Source organism: Glandiceps talaboti, chromosome 16 (genome assembly GCF_964340395.1).
Source record: "Glandiceps talaboti chromosome 16, keGlaTala1.1, whole genome shotgun sequence".
In the NCBI taxonomy this organism is placed as follows: domain Eukaryota; kingdom Metazoa; phylum Hemichordata; class Enteropneusta; family Spengelidae; genus Glandiceps; species Glandiceps talaboti.
Window position 1 is genome coordinate 5,538,314 of NC_135564.1, and position 16,023 is coordinate 5,554,336.

General features: G+C 33.6%; 1 protein-coding gene across 1 annotated transcript in view; it reads left to right on the forward strand.

Moving 5' to 3' along the window:
- LOC144447467 (tyrosine-protein kinase receptor-like) overlaps positions 1-16,023 on the forward strand; it is a 52,887-nt gene that overhangs the window by 23,215 nt on the left and 13,649 nt on the right. Inside the window, exons 4-11 of the mRNA XM_078137500.1 lie at positions 824-1,034; positions 4,104-4,240; positions 10,294-10,422; positions 11,498-11,659; positions 13,048-13,175; positions 13,634-13,803; positions 14,459-14,658; positions 14,780-14,990. Of these exons, the coding sequence (XP_077993626.1) occupies positions 824-1,034; positions 4,104-4,240; positions 10,294-10,422; positions 11,498-11,659; positions 13,048-13,175; positions 13,634-13,803; positions 14,459-14,658; positions 14,780-14,990 (1,348 nt within the window). The remainder of the gene's footprint in view (positions 1-823; positions 1,035-4,103; positions 4,241-10,293; positions 10,423-11,497; positions 11,660-13,047; positions 13,176-13,633; positions 13,804-14,458; positions 14,659-14,779; positions 14,991-16,023) is intronic.

The window sequence follows — 16,023 nt, forward strand, 5'->3', positions numbered from 1 at the left end:
GGCTGTATACACAGATCTGAGTGTTAAAGTACACTGATGACTTGTGAGTGAATAAGTAAGGACAGAATGAAAGTACTGTTATTTTCTAGATCTTGTCATGCCTCAAGTCATTCTCAAAAATGTAATTGATGCTGTCTGGTTTCATAGGGTATTAATGATTAATACTGACCCTCAGGTTAATAATTTACAGGATAATTGTAACAGAGGCTAAGAAAAGTAAATTTGGTTTCATAGGATTGACCCACAGGTTAATAATTTACAGGATAATGGTAAAATAGGCTAAGACAACTAAGTCTTTTTTCATAAGGTATTAATGATCAATACTGACCCACAGGTTAATAATTTATTATCTAAGAGTGAAGGTGTATCTGTAAATCTGGTTTGTATAGATAGGGCGTTAATGACTATTAAAGACCTTAACAAGTTTAATAATAATTTACAGAATGCAGGTAAGATAGGCTTTAGCAACCTAAATCTTGTTTGATAGGGTGTTAATGATTGTTAATGACCCACAGGTTAATAATTTACAGAGTAATGATCAAATAGGCTTAGAATCCAAAGTCATGTTTGATAGGGTGTTAATGATTGTTAATGACCCACAGGTTAATAATTTACAGAATAATGATCAAATAGGCTTAGAACCCAAAGTCGTGTTTGATAGGGTGTTAATGATTGTTAATGACCCACAGGTTAATAATTTACAGAATAATGATCAAATAGGCTTAGAACCCAAAGTTGTGTTCGATAGGGTGTTAATGATTGTTAATGACCCACAGGTTAATAATTTACAGGATAAATATTCTCGTCTATTTTCAATTTCTAGGTCACTATATGATGTTAACTGTTAGTAACAATCAAGACAAGACTACATCAGCTGAGTTTATCAGTCCATTGTACACAGAAACAGGACCACTATGTAATCTTAGTTTTCATTATCAACTTACCCAAGATACAGCTGACACACTGAAGGTATATGTAAGAACTGGAAATGAAAATGTCATAGCCTGGAGTGCTGCAGGCAGCCAAGGAGATGGGTACGGCAATAAATACTACTTTCTACTCAGACATATCTACATGTTAAGCAATTAAAACGCACCTTTCTCCAGGGAAGTGCAACAAAGTAAAGTCTCTCAGCTGAAAAAACACCGTAATGTGTATGTACCGTAACCCTAACAATCATTTTTTGTTAGATTTTGGCTATTACTATTAATTTACTTCAAAGCCTATTCGACAACGACAGACAAAAGGTCATTAGCACTGAAAATTATATATTTCACATTCAGTTTACAATATATATAGGTAAGCCTCTAACTTAAAAGGTACAATATTCCAGTAAGATGCAAAGATTCGATGACACTTTTGAAGACGATATTTTAGTGAAAAACATGATTAGAATTTACATTTTAGAGTTATCCAGATCAAATATTAACATACTGGATTAATTTATGTCTGCCGGTCATAATAGAAACAAGTTGAAAAAGTATTAAAATAGTAAAAAATGTTGCTAAAGACTACAAATTGTAGATTTTGTATTCCATGAAATGACTTCCTTCATGATAACTTACAGATGAACATTAACCTCACATAGCAACACTTTCTGGTGAACAATAACCTCATATAGTAACACCTTCACACAATAATCTCACCTAGCAACACTTTCAAATGAACAATAACCTCACATAGCAACTGTCAGATGAACAATAACCTCACATAGCAACATTTTCAAATGAACAATAATCTCACATAGTAATACTTTCACACAATAATCTCACCTAGCAACACTTTCAAATGAACGATAACCTCATAGCAACTGTCAGATGAACAGTAATCTCACATAGCAACATTTTCAAATGAACAATAATCTCACATAGTAACACTTTCACACAATAATCTCACCTAGCAACACTTTCAAATGAACAATAATCTCACATAGCAACACTTTCAAATGAACAATAATCTCATATAGCAACACTTTCAAATGAACAATAATCTCACATAGCAACTTTTGGATGAACAATAATCTCACATAGCAACTTTTGGATGAATAATAATCTGATATAGCAAGACTTTCAGGTGAAAAATAATCTCACAATGTAGTGACACTTTTAAATGAGCAATACTCTGACATAGCAACACTTTCATCTTCATCTCACAATCTTCCTTCTTCATCCCAAAATGAGAAGTGATGAGATAGAAACAGACTGACAGTATATAATCATCGTGTCTGTATGCATAAAGTGTAACGCTTTGTTAACCACAGAGTACAATTATTTATTATTTAATGGAATTGGTTGAACGTCTTTCAGGCATGACATGTCATTACATGAATAGAGTCTATCAGTTTACATACTGTATCTATTAGAATTCGTATTTGAGGGTATGCACTGTACTGTTATCTATTCAAATGTCATAGTTGAGTGTACGTCTCTTGAATGCACAGATGTAGTATTCCCAGATCCAGACATATATACCCCTTTTACTTAGATCTCATAAACTGAGAACATACAATGTAAATTCACTTGTAAAACTTCAGTCATACATATAAGACCTCTGTACAAAAAATGCCTGTCATAGACGTTCAATTGTACAAATAGAACCCGTTACATCCATTGCAAGTACATTGTCGAATGATGAAATTCCATTTTTTGCCATTGTTTTTCCAAGTATAAAAACATGATTAGTAAAGCTGTTTTATGAATTTAAAATTCAAAGTGAATACCCAATTGTCATTTATAAGACCACTTTAATCATTCCTCAGTTGTTAATCAAAGCAAAGTTAAAATCATTTTAAATTTAGCCACTACATTATAGAGTATAAGTATACCATGTAACACAGTGACTTTATTCATCATATGGAAGTGTCATACACAAGTTCTCTACCTCCACATTTGATTGGGAAATAGAAGCTATTAACCATTTCACACCTTCAGTTTGTTTGTTTTTGACATTTGTGTCAGGTTTGCTTGAAATTGGCCCATGCATCATCATCATGTCAGATGTCTACATTGACTTTGACACCTCCAGCAAATTTGGATCATTCTGTCAGATCCAGTTAGACACTGAAGAAGGACAAGTGATTTGTTCGATCAATCAAAACTGGAAGAAGATAACTTGTGTATGGATATTTACACCATTGTTGTGATGATTTATGACAACAAAAATATTTAGGTACCATCAAAATGTGTTTAATAATAAAATTCATATTATGGTATACCTTGGAATTTTTAGCTCATAAATCTCATGTCAGGGGTCTTATACATATGACGACTTGATCGTCAAAATTCTCATTAACATATAGATTAATCTAAAGAATAATTCATCATGTGCTGCTTCCCCAGCCTTTCCTGAATTCCTGATTGTATAACCTTGTTGATGATCACTTCATTTCAAATTTATTTCATGATGTATGAATGATGAATTTCATCCTGTCCAGTTCAATGTATAACCATAAGGTAGATTTGATAATGATCTCATGATAGAAATGCAAGGCCAGTGATTGTAAATAATTCTGCATTTATAACAAGTTAGTTAATATTCCCTTTGAATTTCCCAACACTACTGATCAATATAATTTACATATTTATGAATATTAATTAGCATTACAGAATGCATGTCGTTGCGCTGTAATTAAAGTTAGACGCTACATAATTAATATAATACCATAATATATGCAAGTGGTTGATGAATAATATTTATCCAGTGTCTTTGGATGGAGATAGAAACAGAAGAACATGTGAGAGAAAAAATAAACTGAACCCACTGTATATACAGGCTCTTACTATACACAAGTATGTTCAGGGTTCATATGCTCATGGCAAGTCCTGGAAGAATGCGATCGACTCCTACTCATCAAAATCCTTTGATTGAAAAAACCAACATTACTGCCGTAAAGTATCGATAAAATGATTGAGAAATAATGTATCCAAAAGCATATGTGTTGACAAGTAACATTGATTTTTGCTGGTCAAGTTGATTTGAATACTCCTGGGAAACTGATGAAAAAATCATGGAAAGTCCAGGAATTTTATTTGAATTTAAATATGTTAGTAACTTATCATTAAGGCTTTGGCAAACTGAAGTTTTTCATATATTGCATTTTACAGATGGACACCTGCTTCTGTACATTTAGGAAGACTTACTCAGTCATTTCACATTGTATTTGAAGGAAGCTTTGAAGCAAAGGAAAATGCCACTGGATATGTTGCTGTGGATTCTATAATCTTCCACTCCTGTTCTCCAGGTATGTATGCTTCACATATCATGTAATGGATGATGTTTTTTCATTGGAAAATTCAATTTGTGAAAGAGGTAGTTATACTGTTGTAAGATATAATTTCTGAATCTTCATATTATCCTGCCCATCTAGAATATTTCAAATGTATTATGTCTTGTTGTTGTAAAATTGAATCATAAGCAAATGGTTGTTTAGAGATTTTCTCCAATTTTGACTATTGTTCTGGAATGATTTTAAAAACTTTTAGAGAAAACATCTGTTATTTTCACACTCGGACGTAATAATAGTCGCGATGTTGATGAGTAATACAAACGTGCACAACTTAAAAAAGTCTAATACTCTGTTCAGACATGCACAGTTACATCTGCAGAGTACAACATGCTACAGTGGCATAAAGTTACAACTTAATTCTTGCAAGCTACCAAGTTTGCCAGTCTTCAAGTATTGCATAGTTTTAGCAAAGCATAAAGGCAAACTTGGTAGTTTGATAACATTCACTTGTAACTTCGTGCCGGTGCAGCACCGACGTAACAGTATATGTCTGAACAAGGTATTAGGTTTGATAGTACACACATGTCACCAGGTGACAGTGTGCCACCGTGATGGCTTTAGATGTACGGACATTTACATTGTGTTACTGCAGACATTTTCAACAATGGTTAACAAGTTTGCAGACACTTTGATATATGTTAACATTGTCCTGTTTACTGGAATTATAATATAGGTACCCCTGTATTGTTAAAAAATGAACAAGGTCAAAGGACAGTGGAAACGAGATGATGTCTGAGTCTAAGTACATGTACAGCCGATAGTAAGAATTAGTTCTTGTACCATGACCAGTGGTTCTAAGTACTTACCAGTATTTTTTCTGATGAATGTATTTGAAGAGTGTAACTGATAGTTATAGTATGGCTGTGTGCCTGTTTAATATATTTGGGCAAATGTCTGTCAATGGCAGGATGTGATTTGAACAATGGAGACTTTAAGACTAAGAATAGTTTAGCTGACAGCCTTAGTATGACTCTGTGCCAGTTTTGTGAATTTGAAGGGACACTTTGGGTCAAACATCTGTTATTTTGTCTGTAACAAAACCAGGGACATGGTTTGAACAATGGAGACAAGACGGAGATGGGTACTGAAAGTCACTGTATGACTTTGTGTTGGTTTTATGAATTTAACAGGATACTTTTGAGTCAACCATCAGTTATTCAGTAGCAAAACCATTGACAAGCAGACAAGAAGAGGAGCGGTATAGATTTAAAGCAATCATCTTTCATCAGTGTAATGCATATCAGTTTAAATGTGAAATTATATTCAACAGTTAATTAAATTTCACTTTTACCATTTAACAGTGGTTCTAATTATGTACTAGTCTTTTCATTTTGTCTGATAAGAAGTAATGAAAACGTGACTTTATGATTAAAATGATATTATAGTACCCTTTAGATGTAATTATGATCTCGGCTAATTAGATTTTGAAGTACTGTGATTGACAATAATTGCCTCTCTGTGTCATTTTTTATGAAAATAATTTTCATCATTCATGCTTTTTATTGCTTTGTATGATGTAATTTCGCATGTCACAATGCACGAATTAGCTATAATGATGCACTATTTTTACTCCGGGTTTAAGAGATCAACCAAAACTATACAGAAATGTCTTTAATATTATATTAACTGTTATATTGCATTTCCATCCATAAATGAGCTCCTCGTTGATTGTACCACGATTTCCCACTCAATTTATGGACTAAAGTATGGAAATATGAGGCAAATTTACCAGATATCTCCCAATGTTACAAGGGTTCCCAAAACTTAGCAAAAGAGTCTAAAATGATAATAAAATGATACTTACTCATTGCATCTTGACATTTTAGGATAATAACTTTTTCAAAACATATAAAAAGTAGTTAAAATAAGAACATAAAAAGATAAAAAGTTAAACAAGTAATCATATTAATCATAAAATGGAAATGAGTCAAAGTCATTATGTAATTTTGAATTTGAGAGAGAGAGAGAGAGAGAGAGAGAGAGAGAGAGAGAGAGAGAGAGAGAGAGAGAGAGAGAGAGAGAGAGAGAGAGAGAGAGAGAGAGAGGGGGGAGAGGGAGGGAGGGGAGAGAGGGGGAGAGAGAGAGAGAGAGAGAGAGAGAGAGAGAGAGAGAGAGAGAGAGAGAGGGGGAGAGAGAGAGAGAGAGGGAGGGGGAGAGAGAGAGGAAGGTTGTTTCTGCTTGATAATATTTGATAAATCCTTGTTATGCAAGTCTCATTATTAGCGTATCAAGAATTCTCTAAATGGAAACTTTTTCCATATTTAATTCATCACAGTATAGCAGTCAAACTACACCTGCCCAGTGTTTAAATTTTTAAGTGACACTGTATTTTTAAAAAACCTGGCAGCGTGTCTGTGCATGTAATATTTATCGTGTTATTGTCGCCATCTGGACAGGTGCTAGAAAGTGTCACAGACTTTCATTTCCGTTTCAATAAACCATCACATTTTGATTTGACATGGAGTATTTGGATTTTCATTTTGATTGTCATCACTTCTTTAGAGTTAAGGGTTTTTACTCTCCTTGAAATTACTCTTAGAAAGTCCTGGAATTTAAAAGGTCTACTGGAAACTACTGGAAAGACATTGGGAAATGCAATCATTTGGAAAAACTCCTGGACTATTGCTCAAAAGAACAATCAATGCTACAGTCATAAAGTGTTGATTAGATAGATGAGAAAAAAACTTGTATTTCCAATTAAACATTTCAAAGGAAATAGTTGCTGTATTACAGTATTTTTTAATGATCTTTGAATGATCAACTTGTGCAACAGATTAATACATTTCTAAAGTAGTTTTTTTTTGTCTTTTTACAAAATTTAGTACCATTAGATCAAAGAAAATGTCTCACAAATATCTGTGTTGTAACTGATAACCTTCTGTGCACAGATGAAGACAGTCTCATATCAACATTTTTTGTTACTAATAGTAACTTGTGAAAAGAGCAATTTTCTTCATGAAGATAATTAATGTTTCATGGTTATGTTAAATCAATTCTAGCCTCTATTGATGTGAAGGACTAACCCTCTTAAATGTACACTATTTCTGTTATTCTAACTGACATTTTGATTTTTTGAATTTTCACTTGTCCTTCCAAGTCTACTCTGATTCTTCAGTTATGTTGGTATCAAGCCACGCCCCTCCACACAGGTAATGTGTGCAAAAATTAGCATAAATTTGAATAGAATATGATGTATGATACAATTTGAGTATGTCTAATTATGTATTCGGCCAGTCATACTCTATGGTGGAATGCCAATCGAGACCAGAGTAGACTGGAAGAAATACTGAAAATTTAAAAAATTTAAATGTCAGTTAGGATAACAGAAATATTGTAGTAGTGTCAGTCCTAAGGTCTACAGGTAAGCTAACTCCATTGAAATGAATGGGTTAACTTCACATATTATCTAAGTATAGGTGACAGTCCTGTTTACTTGTAGACCAATAGGTACAATGGTTTTGTGTGCACCCATTTAGCAGCCTCATCAACACAAACTGTTTCTCAGATTTGCAGCTGTAGAGGCAATGCTGTGACTAATTTAGCATGTAAATCTACATCAATAAATCAGAACAATTTAGGTTTATCTATATGTTGTAATACTTCATTGTTCAAAGTTGATTTAAAAACACTGTAACTTAGAGACAGTTTAGAAAGAAGATAGCAAAGATTTTGATGAAAAGTGAAGTGAATAAAAAAGGAGATTTTGAAAGACTTTGATGTATTTCTAAAAATCATGATCTGTGTAAGTCCAGTGAGAGCAGAATGACATAAAATGTTTAGTATAAAAGCGTACTGTGGAAGTATATTTCGTGTTCAGCATTCGGTATTTAAAGCCCATGAGAATAAGAAACATTGGGTTTCAGACATATCAGGGATGTTAATCATCCAAGCAGTCATCCGATGTCATGACACCTGTTTTAAATGTTGGGTGAAAAATTGATAAAAATAGGTACAGTGTAGAAGCGATTCCCAAGTGGAGTGATATCTACTGGTCATTAGTTTCAGTTCCTTTTAGAGATACAGGCATGGTATACAAGTTAGCTGAACCATTGCAGACAGTTATTAGATGTACATGTTTAGTATTCATGGAAGGATCCGCTTGCACTATCAGAATTAACCTTTCTCTACATGTAGACTGTATTGTTGAAGTCACTATTTTGTGCCAGAATGTATTTCAACACAATTTCTTGTTTTTCTTCAAATTTTTAGCATATTTCAACACAATTTTAGTCCAGAACTTTAGATATGGTGGTTACCTATAAATATTTGTCAAAATTTTGATGAAAATGAAGTGAAATGAAAGATTCTTCATTTTTTGTCAGGTCTTCAATGGTTACAAATGCAAAATTATAAAATTGAATATCTCAGAATCAATTCTAAACATGACATTCAAATTCAATATCAATAAGGAACCAAGAAAAAATAGGATACTTTGAATTGTCAAAATTACTCTTTATGCATTTTGTATTAAATGGAGTTTTCATTGAATTATCCATAATACTGCTTTAATTTCTCAAGTAAAAACAAGCGCCAATATTATCTTGATACTGAGCATTGTGTGATTGTTTGTGATAAAATGTAAATGTGTCTAAAACCTTTAGTGAATGTGTAATTGTAGACTATATAATGCACTTACAATGGTATGTTATTTCACTTTCGGTGCATGTAATATTTGCAATATATGGTACATTATCTGTTTGCACAGGTTAATATTTTGTTGCTGGCTTCCACCATCTTGTAGTTTGATAAGAAACATGTGGTGGTGTTATGTGCTTGGCATTTGACTTAATTTGGCAATGTCATTGAGATAATACCGTCACAATAAGTCATCAAGAGTAGCACCCAACAGTGGTTTTCCATGACTCATGTTAAACCACCCAGGTATAAATCATGGACTAAAATAGCTCACAAGAGAACAGAGACTTCAAATCTGACCTCGCCAACAAATTGTCCAGTGACCCGTATTAAACCATGTCACATATACTAAGCTATGTCTGTGTTTGCTGATGAGCACTGTATTCTATAGTTAACAAACATATGTGTAGCACAATTTACTGACCACTTATTTACTGTGTCTTAATACCCAAAATTTACTTTAAAAAGGAGTAAACTTTAGGTGTGAAAAAACAGTTGTCTGACAAAGCTATAGAAAGAGTTGATCCAGAACAAAAAAATAATCCTTTGTAATTCTCATGGCTCCACTGATAAGATAACACTAATGTGAGAACCTGGGAGTGAACCCCAGGCCTTTAAAGAACTGTTTGCACATGTCATGTTGGTGATGAAATAATGTTAAATGGCATGTTGTTAAAATGAACCAAAACTAGTACTTTACATAGATGTAGGGAATAAAAGTATACATGCATCTCAGCTCAAAAGTCAATAAAAATGTTGTATCTAACTTTTGCTATAGTTTCAAATTGATCAGTGGTTTTGATACAGTTGAGTGTGGGCTAAAAACTAAGTTCTTTTAGTTTTGAGGGTGGGTTGAAGGGTTTTGAACCATTTTATTTTTCATCCCACAAAAATGATTTTAGTGTTAATGGAGTCTGTTTTGTATCCCTAAATACAAATAGTTCTAAAAATAATTGTCAAGTCGAGAAATGGAAGAATATTTGCTATAGTAAAAGCATGGCACTTACATAAAGCAAAATGTCAACAAAAAGAACATTTTTTTCCGTACATGCTGTTGGAAACAGTTTTCAGTTTTGGAAAATTTAGTTAGAAGTTAGTGATGTGTGGGGCGTCTGAGGCCTAAATAACTAAAATAATTCATCTTATATTGATCTTGCCCATGAAAGTAAAATAAATTTTCTCCATTCTGTACAATGTACACTTAGAGAAATGACATTCTGTAGACTGAAAGAGTAAGTGATATGTTGAAAGAAAAAATTGTTCTATTTTGAGTAACAAATGTAACCAGATTCTCAGGATATGAGAGTTACTATAAACTGATAATATTTACTGTTCTATCACTTTCAAGTTTCTGTGCATTTTCTTCTATCTAGAATTACCCAGTCCTGTTTGTTCTGAAGATGAATTCCAGTGTTGGAATGAAGTGTGTGTGAAAAGAGAGACTTTGTGTGATTTCAGTGTAGACTGTTTATTTGGTGAGGACGAAACCCATGAAGCATGTGGTAAGTAAACAAGACAAGATTAATGTATAGCCTCAGTCCAGTTATGCACTTTTTAGTCCCCCTGATGGGCTCCGCTCGTCTGTCCAGTTGTCCGTCCATCCATCTGTAATACAGCATTTCTCAGACATGCAGTAATGGATTTCTTTCAAACCTGGTACAAAGGTGACACATATGAAACATAATTTTTAACTGAATTATGGGTGACCATATTTGTATTGAACAATCATGATTTACTGCATAACTCAGAAATATTGATAAATGAGACCTTGACTTTGACCTTCAGGCAATAATCAAAATCCAGCTATTTCCTTCATATCACCGACATTTTTGTAGTATGTATTTGCTTTCACTAATTTCTTTTAAATCATGTCACCATTCAGTCATTGAAATAAAGTATGGGGGAAGGGGGGGGGGGGGGGGGGGTCACATGATATATGAGCACTATTATATATAGATTAGCGAAAATGAAAGTTAAACACTTTAGTTATACTTATTGTGTGTATATGCCAAATGTATGGCAGTTATACATGAAGTCAACCATGCAATGACTTAATGGAGGCAAAGCCAGACAAATCAGCATTGTTTGAATTAACCAAGAATGTTATTGACATAATTGAACATTGGTGAAAAGACTTTTGAGTACACTACTGGGCCTCATCGCAAAATCCTGCTGTTGAATACTGCCCTCAGTGGCCATACTATACAATCTTTTGTCTTTGTGATAATCAGCCTACTGCATATTCAGCTTTCGATCCATGCTGTTTAATTCTGCAGCAGACATATACTGTTACTTGTGTCTCATCCTAAAATGACAATGTGACCAAATATATTAGCATAACTTATGAATGCATTGTTATGCAAATCAACCACTAACCTGATAAAGTTATGGAAAATTCCAATCAGGACTATTTCTGTCTAGCAGTAGTCAAAATAAGTGTAAGGCAGAAATAAGTCTGACTAGACTTTTCCTTTAGTCAAATGTCTTTCCATGTGATTGGATCTTGGCAATATATAACATTATTTACTAAGTTAGCTAGCATTTTTTTTACTTCTAGTAATGATTTCTTCTCTATAGTTCTTGTTCCACAAAATGCAAGATGTGATTTTGAAAAAAACAGTACTTGTGGTTGGCATAATGTAGAAGGTGATGACCACTTTGACTGGACTCAACACAGTGGGCCAACCCCAACTACAGGTACAGGACCAAGTATTGACCATACTTTGGGTAATGAACATGGTAAGAACAATACAAATTCATTTTATATCATCTTTCGAAAATATTATTTGCAATTTAGACGTGACATTCTCATGCAATCACTCTGAACAGTTTATCCTTGCATTTGATATGAATGATTATAAATGATACATAGTAACATGATATATCATACACAATGAGTAACATCAAACATGGAAATTTGTTTTTTTGAAACTGATTTGTGAGATATAACGACTTCATCAAAATATCGTACACACTGGGCACTGTATTGAATCAAGTGTGGGTAAACAGATTTGTGTAGTGCAGTACACATAGTGCGGTGTGATATATCCAATCAAATTGGTCCCAAAATCAGCACCCCATTAAATCACAATTTTAACTGTCCACCATTTTTATATCTAATGTATTATTAATTATTTTAGTACTCTTTTATAATATATCTTTAATCCAACTTGTTTAAATGAAGTCAAAGTTGCGTATAATAATGCTTTTCGTATTTTGCTAGGGGTAAAGCAACGTATCAGTATTTCTGAAACCTTTGTGAGTAATAACATAATGACGTTTTCATGTAAACAGCAGATGGCACGATCGAAGTTCTATTTGAGATTACTGAACAGTCAGAATACTTTAATTGAAGCCAGTTTATCAACGACTGTAATCAGGGATAGCAAATATATGGCTGTTGTCCTTAGAGATTGTTTTTGACTTTTAACTGACAGTGTCTGGAATTTTTGGCTTCTTTCTTCATCAGTATAACATTTCCTTTCACTTGTTCATGTTACCTAGACTGTCTCCTGTGTTTTTGTCGTATTTCACTTCGTCTTTTGTATGTGATTTATATGTTTTTTTATGAGCACGTTCTCAAAGTAAATAAATAAATAAAAATAATATAGTAATAATGTAATATAGTATTACTATATTATATAAAATAGACCCTAATGGATACATACAGTGTCTAATTAGTAGTATTTTAAACAATTTTCACCAAATATTTCAATCATAACGCACACTCACTTACTTTCACACATCTCTCTACATTCACCATGTTTCCAAATTGTTTCTCTGTATCCTCTCATTTTGTTAGTAGTTCTGTATCTGTACCTGGAGCTCTTCGTAGAACAGATGCATTATAAATTTGCTTTATTATTAGTATTATTATATAATAATTATTATTATTATTATTGTTATTATTATTATTATTATTATTATTATTATTATTATTATTATTATTATTATTATTATTTATTATAATACATATATTGTTGGTTGTCTGATAAAAAAATAAAATACTCCAGTTTCAACTATCGCGCTGTTAGCTTCAAAGCCCCATTATGTATCTGTATTTAAGTAATGCATGTGGCATTTCTTTACATGTACATTAATAGACTTAATATCTATTGTACCTACAGGGCATTACATGTACATTGAAACCACTGCTATACCAAACTTTGATGAAGCATATTTTCAAAGTCCTCTGTTTAAACCTCCTCCCCCTGAAAATCGGGATCGTGAAAGTCACTATTATCAAACTTGCCAGGTAAGGAATTAGTCTCTTGTGAGAAGTCACGTTTTGCTAACCCCAACCCCAACCCCACCCCTTAGAAAAATTATTCACAGAGACAAAGCTGTCCTGTTACTATATATATTGTTTATCCAAAACAACAAACATTGTAAAAAGAAATTCCTATGTACCTGTGAGTTCACACCGTGAAATATTCATACACTGATTTGCATACATATAAGGTTTTCAGTATTGCCCTGCAGTGCAAATACCACTTGCATGGGTACATCAATTCAAGTGATCATTGATACATAGTAACCTAAATAATTGTATATATTACTTAAACAGAATAAAGGGGACTGGTTGAGATGTTTAAAATACAACACTAGAAATAGGTACAGCAGATGTTACAAAGTATGATCCATAAAGAGTCAAACGTGCTATTAAAGTAACAAACACAATGTGTTTTTATATATTCTTTTTATTTTCTATAGCTACGATTTTTCTATCATATACATGGAACCAGAGTTGGTGTATTGGAAGTATATGTATACCAGAATGATACAGCTCAGACAACAGGCCGTCTGTTCCAGTCACGGATATCTACAAATACTGATGCATGGCTTAAAGGAGTTGTATCACTGCCAGCTAGTGTTACAAATTGGTAAGTTATTGTCTGTAATCTATCTTGTCTCTTTTAAAATAAAAATTCTTTTAAAAGATCAAAAGAATTCAAACTATATACAAAATGAGAATGGATTGATATCATGCATTACATGACTCACTCAGTGGTCGTGAGATTTGATGTTGTACAGTCGTGTTGAATGTAAGGCTGGAATTCAGTGGTGCACACAGACTTGTAAAATATACCCTACATAAAGTTAGGAAAGGAAAATACTCAATTTGTGATGTGCGCATCATGTTGAACTTGAAAATAATATCAATTTTAACATCAAGTATACGGTAGATTAGAACTATTTTGAAACTATTGACTGACTGATTACTACAACTAAAAACATCGGCAAAGTAAGATATACAAATGTTAACAGTTGTTGGTTATAGCTAGTAGACACATTATGTGATTATGGTGCTGTTGTTATGTGGACATGATCACCCTGAAGATAGTGTAATGTGTTGCCATTTGAGAATAACTTGCTATTGATGAAGCCGCCCTAGCTACTGTAAGACCTGTAATTGCATTAGCCATTAGTGATCATTGATAGCTTATCAACATTTTGCAATAATTATAATAATTGTTTGTATTTGTGTTCATAGCTTGTCAATAGTCTATCTCACAATGTTTGTATGTTACACTACAGGTATTTCATCCAGTTTGAGGCATCAAGGGGAAGCCATTTTAGAGGAGATATAGCTATAGATGATGTCTCGCTAAGTCCAGAATGTTTTGGTATATGGTCCATTGAAATGACTCAAGCTCCACAACTAACCACAGCTAATACTCCTTCCATTCCCAGTAATTTGGAAAAGAAGACAACTCAATTTACAGATATTCCAAAATGTAAGTATTGAAGGTTTAAGTGTAAACTTTGACTCATATACTGTAAGACTTTGTAAGACCATCAGTTTATCAATGTTCCTCTTTGCGTCTATGTAAACTGTTTAATGATATCCCTATCTAGATGGTACAGAAAAATTGTCCACTCAAGCAAAGCCAGACACCAATGTTACAAAGTTTGAATTCACATCATGCAGTGCCCGTGGTCGAGATGGACCCAGCCAGACGCAATGTGATTTGGCATATAAATTCACAGATGTCCATGTGAAAGTCCTTGCAGATGATTGGTTGAAAGGTGTTCAGATGTGGAGAGTACCACAATCAGGATACTATAGGTAAGTGGGCAGATGTACCATCATGTCAACTTACCGCAGCTCAGGTATTAAAAGTTGTCTTTATCCCTGCTGTTAACATTGTTTTTCTCCAAATGACTATCAACATATTATGGGTAATGGACAGGTATAGATAGTAGATTAGGATATTATAGGTTTAATGGTGGACAGGTGTAGATGGTAGATCAGCATATTATAGGTTAGTGGACAGGTGTAGGTGGTAGATTTGGCTATTATAGGTTAGTGGACAGTTGTAGATGGCATATTAGGATATTATACGTTAGTGGACAGGTGTAGATGGTAGATTTGGCTATTATAGGTTAGTGGACAGTTGTAGATGGTAGATTTGGCTATTATAGGTTAGTGGACAGTTGTAGATGGCATATTAGGATATTATACGTTAGTGGACAGTTGTAGATGGTAGATTTGGCTATTATAGGCTAGTGGACAGTTGTAGATGGCATATTAGGATATTATAGGTTAGTGGACAGGTGTAGATGGTAGATTTGGCTATTATAGGTTAGTGGACAAGTGTAGATGGTAGATCAGCATATTATAGGTTAGTGGACAGGTGTAGATGGTAGATCAGGATATTATAGGTTAGTGGACAGGTGTAGATGGTAGATTAGGATATTATAGGTTAGTGGACAGGTGTAGATGGTAGATCAGGATATTAATTGGTTAGTGGACAGGTATAGCTGGTAGATTAGTATATTATAGGTTAGTGGACAGGTGTAGGTGGTAGATTTGGATATTATAGGTTAGTGGACAGGTGGACAGGCAGGACCAATCTCTACTTGTATTTCAACTTCAGAGATGTGATTTCTGACTTTGCTTGCTATGTTTAAATCTAGACTCTATATAATAGTGTAGGGTCGATGGTTTTACTTCAACTGCAAAGGTCAAACCAATTCGCACCTTCTAAATCCCCATTTGTCTTACCCTAGCCATTACTGATACAACTTCAGCAGGAAGGAGTTGGTTATCACCCACTGTACAAACTTTCAAACTTTTTAATATCAACACTGTTAGAGGT